Raw genomic sequence first — 15,147 nt, forward strand, 5'->3', positions numbered from 1 at the left:
TATTTTCCACTAATTTGTTCAGAGAAGATGATTACCTCATTGTACTTCCTCTACAAACAAAAATCACCACCACCACTTATTTCCGTGGCGCTGCAATGCCTTTTAGACAATACATAACCTAGTTATTCAGAAAATGAGGAGGAACAGGGTCTGTTTTAAACAAAAAGAGAGAACCACAGAAAACAGTATTACCAGAGGAGAAGTTTGCAGATATTCAAGCAAGAATGGATGTCAGCCCAAGAAATATTCTCACCAATTGGTGCAGGAGTGTGGTGTTTCACAAAGATCCACATTACGGGGGCTGAAAATGCTACACTCTCGTCCTTAGTATCAGTGATTATTCATTCAATTCCATTTAACTCCAAGCTGCCCACGTAAACTTCTATCTGCATTCTGTCAATAATAATAATAATAATAATAATAATAATAATAATAATTGTATGGTCTCGGCTACCTTGTGCAGACATTTTTTAATTTGATGCCATCTAGTTGTATGCTTGTCAGTTTCGGCATTCCATTTTAATCTGGGCCTATTATGTGGCAGAGTAAACTGAATTTCTCTTGGGTATCTGTGGTTGAGTTTTAATAAATTTTATTGAATAAATGCCAACTGTGTCACCAGGTATATTTTACATGCCAGCATCGTTCGACATGGAGTGTCGAATGGACTTTTTTCCGCCCTTCAAGAATCCACCTACCTCTGCTGGATTTGAAACCGCTACCTTGTAATCCGAAGGCCAACACACTTCCACAGATCCACAGAGGCAGCTGTTCTGACCATGTTGGTATTATTGATCGCTCTTGTTTAATTATGATGGACAAATCTTAATTCCATTTAAGTGGGTATGTGAATTCTCAGAATTCAAGGTATTCAGACTGACAATCCTTATTTATTGCACAAAATTCTTCTTCACAATCAGAAAGTCAGTGTTTGGTGTAGCATTACTGCTCACGGAATTTATTTTTTAAAGATACAGTTAACTGGGAATGTTATGTACAAAACATACTGGAGCCATTTTGTGAAATGTTGACTGAAAAAGAAAAGCAGAATGCCTATTTTCAGCAGGAAAACACCCACTGCCCATACAGCTCATCAGTCAATGCTTACATTAGACCGGGTGTTCAATGAGCGAATGTTAGTTCCCTCATTCCTCCGATTTAAGTGTCTGTGACTATTGTTTGTTGTGGAAATTTGAAACATAATAATTTAGGCCTACCGTAACAAAACTGAATGCCACTCACACTGCTAACAGTTTACTGGCGAGTCTAGCAATGGATCTGTTTCCCCTACATTTCCTTGCATGGTTGGTAACTTTCGAACTAACCCGCTAATGGGGTGAAATATAACAACAGTCAACAAGGGATGTATGATCTTGTACAAAACCCTCTGTCAGGGCAAGTTGGGATATGTCGGAAAGTTCACCATAACGGACTCACTCCGTAGGGTTCTGAGGGACGTGAGGGTCTTGTGCCGATCTCCCAATCCTCTTCTATCCTTTTCAATCTTGAGCCTGCTCTTCCCAGTTATCAGTTTGAAGGGTTCGGCATACCTTTTTGATCTCCTTCTTCCAGGTGCTTCAGGGTCTTCCTGAAAGTCTTTTCCCATTAAGAGATCCCTTGTGTAGATCTACTGGTGCTCTGTTATCCTGCATCCTCAGTACATGTCTAGCCCAGCGTAGTCTGTTGGATTCTATCACACCCATTGTAGTCTGTTGTTTACAGGCGATGTAAATCTCATAATTAGATCTTCTGCCAGCTTTGGGAGATAGGATCGAACTATGGGCTAAATATTTTTCTATAAACTTTATTCTCAAAGATTTGCAATTGCTGCTGCTCTTTCTTGTTTATACTCCATGTCTCGGAACCATACAGAAGTACTGGTCAAATGATTGTATTGTAGATAATCATTTTTGCATTCCTTGTTAAAAACGTGGACTATAGTTAATTTATTTCCCCAAAATTCTCCTCTTATCTAATAATGGAACTGATAATCAATGAAGTTAGTTGATTGTGCACACAGTGAAGTTGAATACTGGACAATGAATGTTGTTTACAAAAGCTGTTCGAACGTCACCCATCACCTGACATTTCCGGGCTTGTCCTGACATAAGGTTTTGTGCAAGATTATATGTTCCTGTTCGAAAATTGCTGTATTTCAACCCTTCTGTGGGCTACTTCAGTTTCTGCACAACCTCCCTAATCATCCTGTATACAGTATTACAAGGCTGGTTGTCGTCCCCCCCCCCACCTTCGCCCCGTAATAATCCGGACAGACCATTGCATAACAAACAAAATGACCCATCGATAGCGGACTTCCATAGAACTTCAGAAATACTATTTCTCTGTGTTATTATTTAACAGTGGTTTAATGTATTTTCTTGTCCATTTCAGATGGTAGCAGCAAGATAGATGTTCCTCCACCTCTTGACTTGGAATGCACTGTAAGTATATCGTATGAACGAATCATCCTATATTGTTACGTGAGCTGTCCTGTACTTCCAAAACATTTTTGTCCTATAAAAACATAATTTCTGTATGGTGTAGTATTTTGTAATGCACTCGAAACAGTACAGTGAAAGAAAATTATGTCTAATTCAAAATTTGGATAAATTGTAACTTGAAGTATTGCAGCGGTGCTGTAAGTGTAGATTGGTGATTTTTAATTTGAAATAATCAATGCACTACTATTTTTCTCACAGATTAATCATCACAATGATGACCCCTCTCATCTTTTATTATTGACATGAATTGTTTGATTGTCCAATCAACTGCTTCAGTCTATATCATATTTTTACCAAGTGGAGACTGTTTCCAAAGTGTTAGTAAAAGTAATCTGTGAGTGAAATCCATGTAAGCCTATTTTGTATAGCATGTTATAAAAATTAAAGTTGTGCCAAGCGAAGGCGTACTGATTCGTCGTTCTCTTCAAAATTTAAAAGGACCTTAATTTCAAGTGAAGATACTGTATCAAATTTAAGTTCTGTGTTGGCTTCTTTTTCTTTTTCTTTTATAACTTTGTGTAGAAATTGGCAAAAAGACAGTATTCTTCCTAGACACTCAGTAAAAAACTATATAATATAATACAGTAATGATATTTTTATGGGACAAATGTGTTTTGGAAGTACAGAGAAGTGTGGGACAAAAGAGCAAACCAGAAATCAAAACAAGTTGGTTATTCCTTCCCTACACTTTCAACGTATTTAAAACATCAGGAAAGTATTGAAGCACAAGCGGATAAACAAATTAGCATTCGAGGTGCCAAGCATTTCAATTTGGAGGATAGAGGGACAAGTTCGGCTCGCCATATGCAGGTCTTTTGATTTGACGCCCGTAGGCGATCTGCACTTCTTGATGAGGATGAAATGATGATGAAGATGACACACACACCCAGCCCCTGTGCCAGAGAAATTAACCAATTAGGCCCTATGGTTAAAATTCCTGACCTTGCCAGGAATTGAATCTGGGTCCCCTGTGACCAAAGGCCAACACTCTAACCATTTAGCCATGGAGCCGGACTGCTAATGACATTCCTGTATTTAGAAAAGGCTTGTGATAGCATCACAAGTATGAAAAATTATGAAACAGAAAGTGTTTGGATATTGGGTGATCAAGTATGTGCAAGCTATGTTTGGTACAGAATTGTTGCAACAGTGTCCAGACTCCTGTAGGTAGGACAGAATGGTTTTGAAATGTAATTGGGCTAAGATAGGGATGTGTTCCACCTCCTTTGCTGTTCATAATGGGAATGGATGGAGTTTTGAAGGAGACAAAGGAAAAATGTGGGGAAGGGAGATGAAGGCGGTAGTGTTAGCAGATGGTGTAGGGAGTAAACGGAGAGGAAATACAATACTGTAGGATGCTAATTATTTTATTAATAATATCACTTATTCAATACATCACTTGCAACGAGGAAATACAAGGTCAACTGAACATACTGAGTGAATATATTGGTAATAATGGAATAAAAGATTAAGTCTGGGGACAGTGATATTGACCAGAAGTGGGAAAGTTATTGTAAAAATTTGGGGACAAGATCTTGAAATTGTGGAAATCTTTTGATTACTTGGGAAGTGAACTGATGCAGGATTGGACATTGTTTGCATTTTGATCATTTGTTTTCCATTTCTTTTCTGCTTCATAATTTTCCATAACTTTTCTGTGGGCACTGATCACAGGCTCCCCTTAAACCATTCCTTTGCTCCTCTTTTCCTTTCTCCTCCTACTTTCAGACAACTTACCCTACCTTGATACATCTCTTTCACTCTCTCTGCAGCATGCTTCCACACTCCTTGGCAAAAAAATAAATTAAAAAAAGTAATAATTGTAGTTATTTGTTTGCCTGCAGGAAGAAGACAGAGAGGAGAAAGACAGCAAGGAGACCATTCCTGAAGACGGAGAACATGTTGGTGAAAGTGATAATCATGTAGATATCAATAGTCCAGAACCTCTCAATGAGACCAAGTGTGAAAGATCAGAGCAACCAGATCCATTGAGTGGTGCAGCCATCAGTGAGGAGAGCAAAACCAAAACTAATGATAAAGAGTACAAGTGTAAAATCTGTTTGTTTAAAACATCTCATAAGTCTGTGATGATATTCCATCTTCGACAGCATGTGAAAGACAAGTTCAGGTGTGACTTCTGCAATTCAAATATAGCAGAAGATTCTGAACACATCAAACATATGTTAGCTCTTCCTCCTTACCTCCGTCACAGAAAGAAAGTGACACGCCTTCCAGTACATCTCAAACCCGAGATGCCAATTAGTAATACTAACACTGACTTAGTTGTTAAGCAAGACTTATCAGCAGACAGTGCAAATATAAATTCAATGGTGTTATCTGATGATGTTTTCAAGGTTGAGACATCAGACTGTGAAACAAGTAGTCTACATGAGACAAATGTAAATTTATTAGATAACGGTAACTTCAGAGCGAAAATGTCTTGTAATGTAGAGATTCAGGAAAATATGTCAGTTCTGAATCCCAAGAGAACAGTGGTGAAGAAGATAATTTGTAAAACGAATAAGAAACTTGTGATCTGAAATGTCACCCACCAGGAGCAAAATAGTGGTAAAAGATATCCTGTATATAGAAGAAATAAAAAAGTAGTGAGTGCAATGCACCTGAACGAACAGGGTAATAAATGTATGTGTCATTGCTTCTTGGTGAAATACCATGTTGGTCCAAATATAAGACAGCCTTACATGCAAATCGACCGTGAATTTCTGACAAGTATTTACCAGAAGTTTATCAGCATAATGTGAGCTAGGAATTGTGCTATGGTAGTGTGATGTTATAAGAACAGTTCCAATTACTCCATCATTCATTTGCACCATGCTAGGCTTGCCTTAAATTCAGTTACAGGAACTTAAATCTTGTGTGCCACCTCCAGTGCCTTAATTCTAATAACTTTGCAATGTACTGGATAACCTTCGTTTTGTTTGTCCTGCACAAATTCAGTAACAACCCTCTGACTTTTTTTTGCAGTAAATTTCCTTTTCATTGGCTCTTGGAATGTTTTTTTGATGTGCCAGCATTCTTAAATTATTCTTCATCTTTCTGCCAATGTTGTATATTACTCTCAGAAAAAACAAATCTTTTGGCAGCTGGAACATTATTAGCAAGTTTTGCTTCACATATATATCGTAACTTCTCTCCCTTTTATTTAACAGAAATAATGAGACACACCCTTTTCCACGTGACCTCCTGTGACTGGAATAATGACCATAACTGAATGCATTAATGCAGTTACTCTCAAGCCAAGCAACATGTCACAAACTGCAATTTGGAAAAAAATTGAAGGTCGAGAAATTCAACTGTGATACGTTTGGTGACTCGCACTGCTCAAGCCAGTAGACTTGGGGAAGATTGAAACTTTGGGACATGTTCTCAGCTACTGTCCATTTAGCTCATTGCTTGAGGAGTTGCGGCCTTATTGCAAAAGCCTTTCGCTATAACAGGTGGGAAGTATATGAAGAAGTGAACTGCTTAGCTGAAAATGACACGAGAAGAGTGGATATTCTAACCATCAATAAACAGAGAGGTCATTCTATATACTGGACCCAACAGTACGTCTAGAATCAGGCAAACAACAGCCGCACGATGTGAACTCCGTCGCCGTTTACGGATTGCTAGTGGGTGTAAAAAGTACCATACCCGGGATGATGGGCGAGTTGTGGGAAAGGTTTGCCCTCAAGAGGAGTCTGTGCATAGGTCCATGCTTCTTTTAAGGAACCATTTGTATTCCAAAACATAAAAATTGTACAATACTGTGCCTTATGGCTACCACGTTTAGAGTCAGTTTCCTAAATAACAGATTATATATATTAACATTTTAAAATAAACAGCCTTATATTTGGGCCTATACGGTAACACCCTTCACTCAAAAATGTCTAGGGACTGCGTGAAGCTCTTGCAAATGTTATAATCCTGGCTTGCTCAGAGGTAGACATGGTCTGTTGACCTGCTGGAAACAAAACTCTTTGTTTCATTCTGTGAGAACCTTTCAGTTTTCCGTTTGTTTAGTGCGTGCATTTTGAATTAAACAGCGGTTACGGCCACTGCACCTAAGCTGTACTGACGAAATTTACATCTGACTTTGAGGTTTCTTCCAAGTGTACTGATATCTCTTGGCTTCACATTCGAACGTCATTCAAGGTGATCTGACATGTAGAACTTTGTTTGAGTTTGTTCTGACTTCTGATGCATACATACAGTACTCAGTGCATGAGACTGAAGACAGGTGCAGATATACGGCTTTTGTTACGTTATCTTGTATGTAAAAACGTGATCTTGATTCAGAGTACGGTAGGCATTTAAAAAAAGTGTAATTATGTATGTGATGTTAAAAATTGGGTAAAATACAGTAGAACCTCGATTATACTTTCCTGGAAACTACGTTTTCCCGTATTATCCGTTCAAATTACGTGGTCCCGCGGGCATCCTAATTAAATCACGTTGTAAAAATTCTGCATTATCCATTCCTCGAAGAAACGATTTCCCGTATCAACCGTACAGAAATTTCAGTCGCATCAGCGCTAAATCCTCGATCACACGTTTTTCATGAAACTGTATCTCACGAAAGGACGGCTACGGCATGGATCTTGGTGTCAACGTCCCGTCATTGTGGTAATTTGAGGAAGCACTGTACTGGAAAAGCGATCAGCGGTGAAGTTCCATAAGGACCATCGTAGCATCTCATTCAGGTGGTATTGTTTAGAGAATCGAAATCATAAAGCAGGGAGTGTCCACAACAATTGGAAGGAGACAGAGCGCATTTCGACAGTTCTACTTGAAGACGGAGCGAGTTTCGTCAAATGTTTGTACTTGAAAAACGTCTACATGATGTTGAGGGTTAGATGTTCACTATTTTTAGTGTATCACCGAACAGGTTTTCGGCACTTCCCTCAGGACACTGTATAGTCACTGAGCTTATAATATTATTGTATACGATTATGTTACAGAGACCAGAACAGATGTTGCACCTTACATACACAAAGCTATGGGAGGTTTTGGGATTGCCTATTAGTTTTGGTCCTAATTTAAGACTGGGAATTTCACGTTATATTAAAACGTTATTTGCGCACATTACATGTAAAAACTTTGCATCATTTCACACTTGTACCGACTTGGACAGCGAGCGCGCTTTCCAGCTGAGCTCAAGGTCGCGAATAACCGTAAATTCGGAAGTTTTTATTATATTTTTTCTCTTTCCAATTTAATTGTGATTAATGACGGACATAATTGAAAATAATGCATTTGAAAACTTGAGAATCAATACTTACGTTTGAAACAATATTCTAGAGTTCAACATAACCTTTAAAAGTCGACGTTGGCCTAATTTGCGCAGTACAAGATTTCCATAAACTGACTACGAACAGTATACCGGTGACCAAATTACAATGGAAGATCTAAAGAAAAAGGGATTTCGCCATCATGTTGGACGCTTTTGTATCCAACGTGTTTTATTTTATTAGATTAGAGAATTAAAATTACTTGTGGTCGATTGTTGTTTGGCTTGATGTTATTAGGTTTTTCGAACAGTTTGACCGATCAAAGTTGCTGAACTGAAAGGAGTTTTCAGGGGAAACTGACAAAGTTTCCCCTGTAAAACTGAATGTAAAGTTTCGAGATTTTTAAGTCACGTACCGGTAATTAATGATTGAACCCGGCCCCGCGGTCGAACTTGCCTGCCTCTCACTCGGAGGACCCGGGTGTGATTCCCGGCCAGGTCAGGCATTTTTACCTGGATATGAGGGCTGGTTCCAGGTTCACTCATTCTACGATTACCTTTATTGAGGAGCTGTTTAATGGTGATATGGCGACCTCGGTCTAGAGAGCCAGGAATAACGGCCGAGAGGATTCGTCACACTGACCACGTGTCACCTCGTAATCTGCAGGCCTTCGGACCGAGCGGTCACTTGGTAGGCGGAAGGCCCATTGGGGCTGTAGTTTGGTTTGGTTTAGGGGTGCTTGAAAAATTTTAAGTATACATATTTCTTTTTTTGTGATGTTTAGTCAAATTGTTCATGGTTTATTCATTCCCGGATTTTCCGTTTTCCCGTGTTGTTCATTTTTTTTCTGTGGTCCCTCCAAAAACGGCGAATCGAGGTTCCACTGTAATTGTAGATACCCTGAAAATCATTGGCAGGCTCAAAATATGACACGTATTATTATTTTCTTCTTGTTCTGTCCCTTTTCCCATATTTGGTGGGGTCACAGGTTCGAACTGGGTCGCACATATGGACTTGGTGCTGTTTTATGAGCAGATGCCCTTTCTGATGCCAACCATATGTCATATTCTCTTTCTCATGTTTCTGTGCTGGTTGGTAGTGTAGTATGAAGAGGAGTGTATTGGGACAAACATCCAGTCCTTGAATCGGAGGAATTAACCTAACGTGATTAAAACCACCAACCCAGCCAGGAATCTAACGCGGTACCCTCTGAACCAATAGTCTTGATGCTGACCATTCAGCCAAGGAACTGGGCTTATTACTTTTTTTTTTCTTCCTATTTTGAATTCTTCCTTACATCAGATGCAGGCTGGCATAGAAATGAACCGAGTCTGAGAAGAAGTGATTATTATAAATTGAATTTAGCAGTCGCAGGTTAACTCTGAAGCTGGGGTAAATTTTTATAATATGAACAGTGAGCAGGCTGACCAGACATCCAGCTTTGGAAGACTTTTCCTCTTGGCATTTAATAATTTAAATAATATTTTAATTATAAACTTTTCTTAACACTCTTATTTCTCTATCCTCATGGTGATACACCTTTGAAGAGGGTACATTGTCTCTCCAGTGAAGACTGTAATAGGTGGACTGATATCAGTTTTAAACCAAACTTGTCTCAAGGATACATCCTAGACTTTACCATCAAGTCTGAGATACTTGAAAGCCAACCTAAAAAAGAAAAAGGCAGATACACAACACAGAATCATATAAGCCGTTGATAGATAAGTTGCATCTGAAAACTATTACAATATTCGGTTTGATGACTGGTGCTAAAGGGACCATTTCTTTGAGAACTTCTGCAAACGGTTTGGAATGTCGAGGAACTCCTGACAGACATTGCGACTACACTAACAGGTTGCACTGAGACACCACTCCTGCGGGTACTATAATATATCACTCGTGGCGGGATGACCAGATAATAAGTGCCTCTGGAGAACAGTCGTTTTTATCATTTTAGATTGGTATTCTTGTCCCTAGACCCATTTCTTCTGTAAATATTAGCCATCCTCCTATGCATTGTTTACAGATTAGAAGCCACCACAGTTTTGTTCTTCATTTTGTCTTGCACTCTTTTAGTGTCCTGCATTTTATGTGTTAGATACTTGTCAAAGAGATATAAATGAATTAATAATTTGAGAGATATCCAAGCTTTATTGAACAACAAGCATCATTATCATCATCATTAAAACAGTAATAGACTTCAAAGCACTCGTGGAGCCCAGACGTTGTGTCCGATCAATAGGATGGCCAGGCCGATAGGGCCCAAAGAAGCGCGTTGCCCTCATGTTGGTCGCGGCCCTGGGGGTCTGCCGGTACACGTTGGTGAAGTGCCTCCGCGAGACGGTAAACCTTGTCGTCGTCTGGGACAGGCAGTGCTTTGGCGTATTCTATCGGAACTAGGGAACGCCATCTGGACGGGCTCGGGGTACGAGCTTCCAAGAGGGATTCCAGCGGTGCGTCCTCGTCGTCTTCATCCTGGAGACTCTGTTGGTCGGCGGGTCGTTGTGTAGGCTGAGTCAGATGCTGTTCCAGGCACCGAACTGTTTGGAGGAGTGCCTCCCAATCAGTGTTAGGTGGAGCCACCAGGTTGCCGGGATTATCGTCGTTCTCGTTGTCAGACATGCTATGCTGTTGCGTACGTGTCAGGTCCTGTTGGGAACGTGATCGTAATGTAATGCCTGGAGTTGAACTAGCGGTGACGGAGGCGGATCCTTTCTTGGTTATCTTCTTGGTTTCCTTGTAGTAGTTGCTCACTGATCGCCGGTCTGCCATGCTCCACAGAGAAGAAGGCCTCTCCCTCGCCCGCTAACGACTGCTCGCAGTGTATTGGAAGCACTGGCGAGAGCCGCAGCGGCCGAGGGAGCTGGCGAGGCAATGAAACTCACCCACCCCCCACCCCCCCCTGGTAAAGGCCGGAGGAGGTGAGGTCCACCCTCAGTGCTCTTTATTATCCAAATATCATACAAAATGAGGAACCGTCCCCACGAATGCGGCTCACAAACTTAGAACAATAGCGAGAAAATACACAAAATGGCTGTAGCAAGTAACACAGTGATAAGCACAATACCATACAAGGATAAATATGATTGCTGCTCCGAATCCGGTGCGGCAGGGAAGCTCCGGCCGAAGCGGCTAGGTTGTTCCTCCTGCAGGCGCCTGCCACGACGGGACGTGCCGCGACGGACCGTGGGTGCCCTGGTGGGAGTTTGGAACTGGAACCCCAGCGGGAGACTCAAGATGTCATCTCCTGTTGCCGAATCTAGTTGAATTGCATAGGTCCAGCCCCGTGTCAGAGCGACATACACCAATGAAGCTCTCGTATTCAAGAACTGACGTTATTTTATTATTTTGCAAGCTCTTATTTCTAACAAGCATACAAGTAAATACTTGAGGTAATTCTATAGATTTATCACAATGCTTATAATGAGGAAAATATTTTATATTGTTTTATATTGAGAATAATTTATATGAACTTCCTTGGTCAAATGAACAGCACCAAAAAACAGTAAGGGACCGATGACCTTCGATGTTAGGCCCCTTTAAACAACGAAGGTTTTGGTGATTTGGATCACCCTGTGGTGAGTGATAAAAATTAAACTATGTCATGATAAATTCCTGTGAGTACAAAACACTGTTGTTACACGTGGAGGTTGCACACAAAAATAAAGTAATTGCACACCTCACATTTCAATTTATGGTCAGTCCGACCATCCTTGTCCATCAAGGCATTTGCAGTTGTGGTACTGGCTCTATGATGATAAGAGTTGTGTAGAAGTTTATCCTGTGTACAGGCTCCTGTGATGTGAGCAAGAATTTTAAACTCCCTGTGGTGATACTGACAGAGTTTGTAACCCTGAGATCTAGCTGGGACCATCGTTACACAGCTGACATATTCATGATTTTCTTAACACGTTTTCTCCCTTCAATATTTAGGAAACTTTTATTATATTTTCTTATTTTGTGAAGAAAAACATTCACTCTAGAGGGTCCATTCTCAACTGATAAATCTTACTAATCAGAGGGTAAATATTTCAAATATTTTTGTCATAGACCTACAGTTTTGTTAAGAAGGAAACCATGCTTACCAGTGTTGACTTAATTAATGTAACTTTAAAGCTTTTCAGTCTGCCAAAAGCATTAATCAAAACATAGACAGGGAGTATACTTTAAGACTTGGTACTTCCAGTCTCAGGCCCCAGGAATCCCCAATTGAGCACCATATGGCTTGTGTCCTACTTGGCATGATAAGTGTTGACAGCTGATTCAGCAGATGCTTAGCTCTCTTGCTCACTTTGCTAGTAATTATTTAACTTTTAAGCTGTGTTGTAAGGTTATTATCCCAATGGTTACATACACTACAGCACAGGGAATATTTTTGGTCGAGTGTTACTTATCACAAGAAGAAGAAACCAGTTAAAAAGTGCCTTTGAAATTCCATAGACAGTTTCCTGGTTTGACATTACCATCAGCATGTAAACGAAACATGCAACAACCCGTTCACATATGCTGTACTACTGGTTCCGCAACAAATAAGAAAAAACAGTGAGGGGAAAATAGCTCTCACACTGGAGAGGTTAGAAGATATACAGGCAGTCCGCTTACGGGTCTTCGGAGAGTAGCTAAGAAAATTGGTATTTCTGAAACAAAGGGCTGCAACAAAAGTCCTCCATTGGTTCCATCTCCTGGCAATCAGCTGTAAGTCTGCCCAGGATTTGCCATCCTCCCTCATCTCTTCCTCCACACTTCTCCTCCAGGTCTTCTTTGGTCTTCCTCTTTTTTTTTTACTTTGGCAAACAGGGGGTAGTTTTCCTGTTTGCCGTAATGCTCATATATTCCAACATCCAATTTTCGTGACCTGTTTCATGCCAAAAATCGTCATTTGTTTTTCTGTCCGGTTTCTCTCTGTTGTAGTTTCAGTAATAACGTTTTCTCAGAGATGCGGGTTATTGACCTACAATCCTCACAGCACGGGGGGGGGCCTGCCCCTTTAGCGTCTGTGCCTGCCCTCTGATTACTTCGTGATTTGGTGTTCGTCTTGCTCATACCGTTGTCAATTTAGATCTCTACAGGGTGTAACCAGAGTCCCTCCTCCTTTCTTAACTGGGCTTGGTACCGGCTATGGCAGAGTTCATCAGCATGTAATGCAACAAAATGATTACATTTACGATCTTACCAGTTTCATTCAGTCCGTAACACAGCATATAGATTTCATTGCAAGAATAAGATTTTGCAGTGGCTAATGAGTAATGTCCACGATACTGTCCACGGTATCGTGCCCTGAACTTCCTTTTTATGAGCAACAAAGCATGGTTTCATTGGAGTAGATATGTCAGTTCACAGAACTGTAGGATCTGGGATACAGAGAACCCTCACATTTTTCAGGCAGGACCTCTGCACAATGTGAAGGTGGGTGTATGGTGCGCTATTATAGCCTGACAAATTATCAATCTGATATTTTTTACTTCTGGCCATTATGTTAACAACATTTTCAAACTATTTTTTGCTGAATGATAAGATATGGTTATTTCCAGCAAGATGATGTGACGGCTCATACAGCACGTAGTAATATGCCATGGTTGCAGGAAGTGTTCAATTATGATCAGATCATCAGTAAAGGATTATGGCCCCCTCATTCACCTGATTTAAGCACCTGCGACTTTCATCTATGGGGAAATCTCAAAGGGAAAGTTTACAGGATTAATCCTTGAACTGCAGAAGAATTAAAAATCAAAATTAGGAAAACTGTGCAGTCCATCGTTATACATGGACTGCAGGAGTGTTTTGAAATCTCATTACAAGATGTGAAGTGTGCATTGCAGCTCAAGGAGATCACTTTCAACATCTTTGTAAATACTGGTGAGTTCTGTTCATGTACCAGTTATTTGTTTATTTTATTGATTTATTTATTTATTTGTATATAGCATGTATATAGCTAGTGATTTCAGTTTCATTTAGTTTTTATAGGTGTAATTATGCTGCTTCTTTGAAATATTTATGCACACTGGCTGGCGGCAGATTCCCTGTCTGTTTCTGTAGTCTTTTCTTAAATAATTGCAAAAAATTTGGAAATTTATTGAGCATATCCCTTGGTAAATTATTCCAATCCCTAACTCCTCTTCCTATAAATAAATACAGCATTTGCCACAATTTGTCTTGGAATTCCAACTTTATCTCCATATTGCATTCTTGTGATATTGTGATAATCAGCTGTCAGACATACAGTATCATGGATCTGAGTGCTGCTTCTTATTTTGTCTAAAATAATACCATAAATAGTAAAAACTGACATATATTTCAATTAAAAACTCTTCATGTACAGTAATTATAAATATTTGTACACATACATAAAATACTGAATTTATTGAAGAAGAAACTCTGCAAATTTAAAGTGAGTAAAATACTTACTGGGGTTCACCTTTGCCTTATCAAGAGTGACTGCCAGAAGTAAAACTTCTTCCCCTAAAGATAGATCTATGACTATTTACAGTGGCAATACCTTGCAGTCTACTTTGTGAGCTTGGTAGACTGAGGTACTGAGGTCATATACCAATGGCAATAACATCACGCCACTGGGAATCCTGCATCAGCACGTGGACTTCCTTTTACCATAATGTAATTAGATATCATTCCAAACTGAATATTGCATCTGTGTGATCTTGTATAGTGTTTTCAGACGGTCACCACATGATGGATGTGGGGAAAGGAACACAAAAATTAGGAGAAAACCATTAACACAGCTCGAATGTTGCCAGGTTACATATGGTTTTTTTTTTTTCAAGAACGGATCAGGAAAGCTCAGCTCGCAATGCAGTTAGGGCAGTCATTCATCTTCAAACCCCACCTACAAATTTTAGGCAAGAAGAGTCTCTCTACTCACCAAAGCACACAGGTTTTGATATTTTATAGCCATAGGAAAAAAATATGTTTCTAAAAATTGTATTAACTTGCTATTTTTCTGTCCAACTTAGGATTTATAATGGTACCAGTGATAGCAGTAAATGCTGGCTGGAGCACAATGTGCTTAAGTTCAATGCCACTTGTCAAAGCTCTGAGATTAATCCACTGGACTATCACCTGTGGAATATTTTAGAGGAGAAGCATGCTCTAATCCCTGTCAAAGTACCAAGTCCTTAAAAGCAGGCTTGATAAGGAGCAGTCTCAGTGTGGCTAGGTGCGATGCATGCAACGATAAGTGGCCAGATCACTTGAAGAATTGTGTCATGGTGAAGGATGGATATTTTGCGTAGAGAGAGAGAGTGTGTGTGGTGGGAGGTCAGTAATGAATAAATAACAGACATGCACTTGATGTAGTTTTCATTTCCTTATACACTAGCTGCCTTTGAATTGGGATCCAAGTTGTCCAGTTTTTAGGAATTCTGTCCCAGAGTCCGAAGTCATATAAGAACACTATAAGT

At 39.9% G+C, this 15,147-nt stretch overlaps 1 protein-coding gene across 2 annotated transcripts in view; it reads left to right on the forward strand.

The window, feature by feature from the left end:
- The window catches only part of LOC136883495 (uncharacterized), a 63,478-nt gene extending 56,863 nt beyond the window's left edge, over positions 1-6,615 (forward strand). For both annotated transcript variants that reach the window (XM_067155845.2, XM_067155844.2), the window contains exons 6-7: positions 2,392-2,441; positions 4,346-6,615. In XM_067155845.2, coding sequence (XP_067011946.2) covers positions 2,392-2,441; positions 4,346-5,041 — 746 coding nt within the window. In that variant the 3' untranslated portion in view covers positions 5,042-6,615. The remainder of the gene's footprint in view (positions 1-2,391; positions 2,442-4,345) is intronic.
- Positions 6,616-15,147: the final 8,532 nt, after the last annotated feature.

The sequence above is a fragment of the Anabrus simplex genome, chromosome 11 (assembly GCF_040414725.1).
Source record: "Anabrus simplex isolate iqAnaSimp1 chromosome 11, ASM4041472v1, whole genome shotgun sequence".
Lineage (NCBI taxonomy): Eukaryota > Metazoa > Arthropoda > Insecta > Orthoptera > Tettigoniidae > Anabrus > Anabrus simplex.